This window comes from Gobio gobio, assembly GCF_949357685.1.
Source record: "Gobio gobio genome assembly, chromosome: 1".
Taxonomy (NCBI): Eukaryota; Metazoa; Chordata; class Actinopteri; order Cypriniformes; family Gobionidae; genus Gobio; species Gobio gobio.
Genome location: NC_137097.1, coordinates 70,902,909 through 70,910,501, shown reverse-complemented (window position 1 = coordinate 70,910,501; position 7,593 = coordinate 70,902,909). Strand labels below are relative to the sequence as shown.

Below are 7,593 nucleotides of genomic sequence, written 5' to 3'. Positions count from 1 at the left end.
CTATAACAGAGTGAGTTTTATTTTTTTTATTTTTGCCAAATAAAAATCAGTCACTCACACATACACAAACAAAGGAGTTAAATGAGCCAATAACTGAGCAATTAAAATAAAATAAAAAATAAATAAAAAGGTTGTTAAACCTTTGTTTTACAGAGTTCATCCCATATGCAGCCATTGAGTTCTATTGCCATCTAGTGGCTATTGATATTTTAGCTTTAAAAAAGAATTAATACCATCATAGGTCACCAGATGTCACTAAAGTCACCACATTTTTAAGATTTGGTTCTCTGGAATTGCTTTTTTACTGAAGTTAAAGAAATATTAAACATAACATAAAAATAAGCATATTTTACATAAATAATATGATACTTTTAGAGGTTAATAAATTCATTAATATCCCAAAAAAGGCATAAATTGATAGAATTAATTTAATCAAAGATGGTGATTTAACCTTTATAAAAATATTTTTTTGAAATCACACTTGTGACCTTCGTGCCCAAATGTGTCCATGAAGAAGGGTTTAAGGGCTTTTTTGCGTGGATAGGCGGTTTTAAAGGGATAGTTCACCCCGAAAGGAAAATTTTGTCATCATTTACTCACTTTCGCATTGTTCCAAACCTGCATGAGTGTCTTTCTTCTGTTGAACACAGAAGAAGATATTTAAAAGAAAGTTTAGCTGATGGTAGCCATTGATTTCTATTGTAGGAAAAAACATACTATGGAAGTCAATGGCTGCCATCAACTGCTGGTTACCAACATTCTTCACTCGATCGTCTTTTGTGTTCAGCAGAAGAAAGAAATTCATACAGGTTTGGGACAAAATTGATGGAGAATAAATGATGACAGAATTTTCATTTTAGGGTGAACTTTCCCTTTAAAGCTTTTCACCTTTTGTAAGATGTTTTTTGTGATTGTTTCAGTGGACAAGATCAGTTACATTCAGGAATATGAATGATTACCTGATTAAGAAATACACAGGGAGCAGGAGTTAAGGCACAGGATAGCATCAAGTCCCAGGTCACGTGATTATGCTGTCGACAATAATAATAACTCAATTTATAATCAATGTCAGCATTATCAGGAGGCTGCTTCTCTTTTTTAAATTGTCCATCCTTATCCTCAATTACTGATGGATGAAGACATGGGCTGTGTGTGAAGTGTGACATTCCTGCTCATGTCTCTTGCACTTCAAGAAATCTTTTAAATGATGTTAGAACTTTTTCAGGAATTTCCCAATAAACCTTAATAAAGCAAGATGCATTTTATAAGAATGTAGAAAAATGGATGCTTTAACACTTTAATAACTTTTTAATGTATCAAATTACAGTCAGTAACAATACAAATCAAACGCAAATAAAAAGCACGCAAAATAAAGGAACAGATAAATAATAAGGTAGATTGTTTGAAACTGCTAGAGAAGTCATGCAAGTGTGTCAGGTGGTTCAACACAAGACTTCTGTAGAGGATGCACCTGTGTTTACTCTCTAATGAAGAAGCATCAGTTAAACTACTGAGAAGTGCACATGCAGAAACAAAATGGGCTTTTACCAATCTTTGGCAAATTTACGACTTGCTAAAACCATGACGGCCCACCCCTAAACCAAGCCCCCAGAGGAGTAGAGCAAATCGGGTAAAGCGGTGGTGTTTTGAAAACGCCTCACTGATTGGGAAACACCCACTAGTGTTCTGCAGAGATACACACCTGCATGATCTTGAGCTCATCAACTACAAATCACTGTTAGTTCAATGTCACTGTCTCTACCCATGTGTGCTGTCAACTTTCATCAACATGTCAATGCTGATCCAACACACCTTAAACATTGAAATGTCAATCTCAACCAAAATGATGGTTTGGATCAAAACCACCATTGTTTCAATGTCACCATGCTGGGTATCCATCTACAAACAGTTATGAATTTGAAAAGTTATTGGTAAATATTAATTCTTAAATGATGCTAAAACAAAGTCTTCGTATTCATGCTAAGAATAGTTTGAATAAACCATTTCATATTCATCTTATCATCATTTTAGCAAACGTTTTCTATTTGTCACATTTCTGACTTGAACAGAAACTTAAATATGAATACAGAGGGTCCAAGGTCCCAAGCTAATAAAGGTGATTATTTTCTGTAATTTAGCAATACTTTCTATGACCCTCTGTTTGCATTTTTTAAGCTTCACGTAGATATTTTATTTCCATCTTTAGACAATTAAGTTCAGTTCTTAAAATGCAACGGCTACACGCACACACACTCATGCACAAACACACACACATGCACACACACACACACGCACACACACACTCTCACATGGCCACACACACTGACAAACGCTCTCCACGTACACACACACAAATGAATGTTTTCCAGCAGTATTATTATATTATCATGAGCATTAATATCTTAAGGTTTAAGATATTGATATAATATGGCTTACATATAGAAGAAATATAGAGTTTATGGTTTATTTACACAGTTGAACTTTGCTTACAACAATCAGTTGTAAGCAAAAAAACAAAAAAAAATCACATACACAGTAAAAGTGTTATAACACAATAAAACACACCATGCATATATTTACAGATATTTACAAAACTAAAAAAAGGTACAAAACCATTTATATTATCAATGATTAACGTCACTACTGAACTCAGCTTGATCAATGTCATGAGATTTAGATCAAACCGTGTGTCATTTTTGTATTTGTAAAGTGCTTTTCACAATCCACATGGTTTCAGTGTCTCAAAGTGTTCGGGATAAATCAGGAATATTCCCCTTCTCATGTTTGTGACTCCACTGAATCAGGCTGAGTTTCCTCCTGATCTCCAGAGTTCAGAGGATTCATCTCTGTGTCTGTTTCCTTTTGCTTCTGCTTCAGTGATCTCTTCTCTCGTCTAGATCTCACTGCATCCTGAGATTAGAGCAAGACATGCCATTAAAACAGTGTAACATCCTCTTACCTCTGGAGAATTGTGCAGTATGAGGTTAAAGTCTCCTGATGTTGCAGGTCAGTATTAAATCTCAAATCAGTGCAGCTTTATAAATGATACTCACCTGATAAGACTGAAGACACTTTTTGATCTCTGTGAGGTCAGAACAGAGAAAGAGAAATGACATTAGTGGATCTGATGAATCTGATCATTCTCACTTCAAACTAAATTAAATAACTCATTCACCCCGAACATTTGATCTTAATAGTGACTCTGAGTGGTTTAAGACACACTGTAAAATATTACAACCCACTTCAAGTTGAAAACATGACATGGAAAGATATCTGGTCTATTCTGGTCATTTTTCGACTGTGGTCTGTCAGAGAGCCAACAAATACAAATATTCAACACTTAACACACACGCCACAATAATGGTGACACATACAAAGATCTGAATAATCACCATTTCACACATGTTTTTTATCACAGAACGTGCTCTACACCAGCGGTTCCCAAACTTTTTGAAAGCATGGCACCCCTTTGTAGTGATTTTATTCCCACGGCACCCCAACCCAATTAAACTAAATGCATATGCGTACATACATATATCAAATTAAATCCAGATGAGCAAACAACAAATGAAGCAAAAACAGCAGCATTAATTTATTATGAATGCAGCACAACAGACATAATAGGAGGTGAAACAACATATTAACCTATCAAATGAACCATCTGTCTTTTACAACTGGACAGACATTTACAACATTCAAAATAAAATAAAAAAAATATATAGTTGGTAACACTTGACAATAAGGTTCATTAGCTAACATTAGTTAACTACATTAGTTAACATGAACTAATAATGAACTGCACTTATAAAAGCATTTATTTATCTTTGTTAATGTTAATTTCAACATTTACTGATGCATTATTAAAATCTTGTTAACATTAGTTAATGCACCGTGAACTAACATGAACAAACATGAACAGCTGGATTTATATGAACTAACGTTAATAAAGATTAACTAATGCTGAACAGAGGTGTTGTTCATGTTAACTAATGCATTAACTAATGTTAACTAATACAACCTTATTATAAAGTGTTACCATTTAGTTTCTCATTTGCTTTGTTCAAACCTGACCTTAACATTTGTTAACTAAAATATCTGCATGGAACGGGCATTTTAAAGGGATAAATGTGCTTGCTATTGAGGGGTAGATTGAGGGGTAGATTGAGGGGTAGATTGAGGGATAGATTGAGGGATAGATTGAGGGATAGATTGAGGGGTAGATTGAGGGGTAGATTGAGGATTGTGCAACTCGTAGGTCGTGCTCCACTGACAGACGCTGCCTTTTTATGTTTTTCACATGTGCCAGGGATGAGAACGCTAGCTCACACAAGTAAGTGGTTGAAAACGGAAACAACACATTGACTACGTATTCTAAGATAGATGGGGATTCGTGTCCCACATTCAGCCAAAATTAATCTGAAGACATTTCTCCAAATTTTAGTTTTAAAGTGCGATCCATACAGAGTTCCGCCAGTTCTTCCTGCACTGTGATTGGCAACATCTTTGCCGATTCTGATGTCCGTCGGTCATCTGGGCTTTGACATTTCTGCTTTTCTTTTGTTTAAATTATATGTTTATTAATCTTTGCCCTGTCCTGTCAATCTCTGCGTGAAATATAAAACTGAGCGCGCACCAGTAAAAAGGGCGGAGCTGAGCTGAGAACAGGCTAATTGGCGGTAAATAAATATTTAAACTTTAAATATTATTTAAATATATCCTTTTTATTGCTTATTTATTTTCGTTTGGACATGTTCATATTTTGGTATTTTGAATTATGTATTTTAAATATGTGCAGTAAAAGGTTATTATATGGTACAATAGATATTTTAGGCTGTTTAAATTGGAAAAAAGCTGAGATTCTGCGGCACCCCAAGCCACTTTGGGAACCACTGCTCTACACACATCTCACAGGTCATGTGATGATCTTGTGTTGGTTCAGTGTGTGTGTGTCAGTGATATTATCAAGAGCTGTTCTCTCTGTGACCATCATTCATCTTCACTATGAGCCGCTCTCAGTGTGTGAAACTCAGACGCTTCAACTCAGCATTTCAGTCTCAATGGGGCTCTGGGGGATTTTAACCCTCTGGTGCTCTTCATATTTTACTTCAATGAAATGAATGTACTATATTTAAGTTTGAAATTGTTTTTTATTTAATATTTTTAGGAGATTTTATGGTAATAAATTATATTTACGCTGTAGTTATAATCCATTAATTCACTTTTTGAGCATAAAAAGAAATTTCCAACTTAAACTCTCAATAAATCTTCAATGCTTTGGATCACAGACTGAAGTTTGGTCTCTTTTTAAACACACTTGGCAGATTATTGCTGAAAAGGAAAAACATTTTTAAAAGTGAACAAAAAAGTTACAGAATTTTACGTTTATTGTTATGAAATATGCACAAAAAAATACTATTGTCAATTCTTTAATGTTTACATTTTAATATATTTTCAAAAACACAATTTACTGTAAAACTGCATAAAAAAAACATAAATCTAAACAAGTTGTGTTCCAAATTTGAGGCTGATATCTCAAAAAATGAGCTTTCAGTCAGATGTTGAATGAAATTTATCTCCCATTCATTTCCAATTTTTTTGTGTGTGTTCACATAGCAAGTGCCAAAACCTTTACAAGTTTTGTACCATTCCAATAAAGTTAAAAAAAATTAAAAAAAATGTTTAAAAAAAATTCAGTCAAAAATGACGAAGAGCACCAGAGGTTCAGTGTTGTGAGAGTAAAGGGCAGATCATTATTAGATTATTAGGAGTCTGAGATGAACCAATGAGGAGTGTGTGTGAGTCTCTCAGTGAATAAACACACTCACTGTCAATCAAACAGCAGATCAACACACACACACAGACACACACACACACACACACAATCTGTGTGTTAAATCTGTCAGTGAATCTGACTAAAGGCTCATTTATCTGATGGTTTGTTCTGAAGAAAGACAGATGATTGTGAGACGAGAGAACATGAAGATCTGCTCGTGTGATGTAAATGTGATCTAATGGACAATTCTGCTTTATACTCACGGGATTCAAATATTCCTGAAATCAGCAGAGAGACGACAAATAAACATTCAGCCGGAAAGAGGATGAATCTCAGATCTCCAACCGTACGATCACCATTCACTGAAACATATGAGAATATGATCATCTCTGTTTGGAGAAATGAAATCGATGTATATTTGTGTAATTTCTGCCTCAACGTGACACACTTCAGTATTTCAGGCACTCATATTAAAATGATCTTATTAATACATAATTAAATATATATTTACCATCAACTTTATTCTGTAAATGTGTGTGTTTACCTGTTTTCAGAGTCAGTTCTGTTATCAGAGCAGTGGAGGTCAGGACAACAACAACAGCTGATCCAAACACATACACGAGGACATAACGGTGGAAAACTGTAATGAAGTTAAAATATTTCATATGAAGATCAGACACACTCAGAGTTATTGCTTCAGTTTATCTTTAGGGACAGAAACATGCTCATATGGTTTAGTTTAATTAATTACTCTTTAATTATTAGGAAAATATTATTAGAGAAAACGATTGAAAACCACTAGAGATACACAGAAAAACATTTAAAATGATTTATGAGTGTTTGTTTGATTTATGAACTATTTAATATCTTATGACTGTATTAATCCTTCAGTCTGAGACGATCATCTTAAACTATTGTGCTGATCAGTTATTCATATTTGATCATGTTACAGAGTTGAGCTCTGATATTAATCTGATATTTACAGTTAATTAATGAGATTATTTCTGCGTCTGTCAGCGTTTCCATCAGAAATCAGATTCATAACAACTAAAACTATAATAAGACACAGAGCCTGATGCTGTTTTCTCTTCTAAACACACAATCCTGCTCAATATCTCTGGTCCTGCACGGTTTAATGTCCTGAACTACTCGAGTATTAACTGTGCATTAACTCAAACTGATGTAGAAAACACAGAGAAGAAGAAGAAAGATGATGATCAATACTGTACCTCGAGAGAAACTGAAATCACCATAGTAATCCTCATCTGTAAACTTCACAACTGTCCAGAGTATCTGCAGGAACACCAGCACACAGCCCCATCCCAGAGGATCTGGAGATCAGATAAAGATTCACTTCTCCAGCACTTTCTCATTTATATCCTGATCATGTGATCGACTCTGCCACGACTCCAGCATTCAATGACAGTTAATGAACTTCAGCATAAAGACAGATTGTAAAATGAACGTATATTTTCTAGATCAGTGATTTGTCGTGATTCCAAACATTATTAAAATATGATCATACCTGTTGTTTTCTCCAGTGTCATTATGTAGAGGCCGATCATCACTGCATTCATCACTAATGTGAAGATTAACATCACAGTTCTCAGGACTGAATCTGACCCTGAGAGAGACGAGAGTGAGAGAATGAGTTCATGAGTGACAGAACTAGAGCTGATCAGAGATTAAACTGAACAAAGACACTCGATGTGAAGATGATCAGAAAACAGAGAAACATCTGAACTCAGATCATCACGATCCGCATCACTGAACAATCAAATTCATATTTATGATCTATCTGCAGATCTAGCATATCAATC

At 34.7% G+C, this 7,593-nt stretch overlaps 1 protein-coding gene across 1 annotated transcript in view; it reads right to left on the bottom strand.

The window, feature by feature from the left end:
- Positions 1–1,291: 1,291 nt before the first annotated feature.
- LOC307124412 (uncharacterized protein) overlaps positions 1,292–7,593 on the bottom strand; it is a 57,081-nt gene continuing 50,779 nt past the window's right edge. The window contains exons 14-19 of the mRNA XM_079813586.1: positions 7,299–7,397; positions 7,003–7,104; positions 6,318–6,413; positions 6,037–6,135; positions 3,054–3,082; positions 1,292–2,910 (exon numbers count right to left, since the gene is read on the bottom strand). Of these exons, the coding sequence (XP_079669712.1) occupies positions 2,779–2,910; positions 3,054–3,082; positions 6,037–6,135; positions 6,318–6,413; positions 7,003–7,104; positions 7,299–7,397 (557 nt within the window). The 3' untranslated portion in view covers positions 1,292–2,778. The remainder of the gene's footprint in view (positions 2,911–3,053; positions 3,083–6,036; positions 6,136–6,317; positions 6,414–7,002; positions 7,105–7,298; positions 7,398–7,593) is intronic.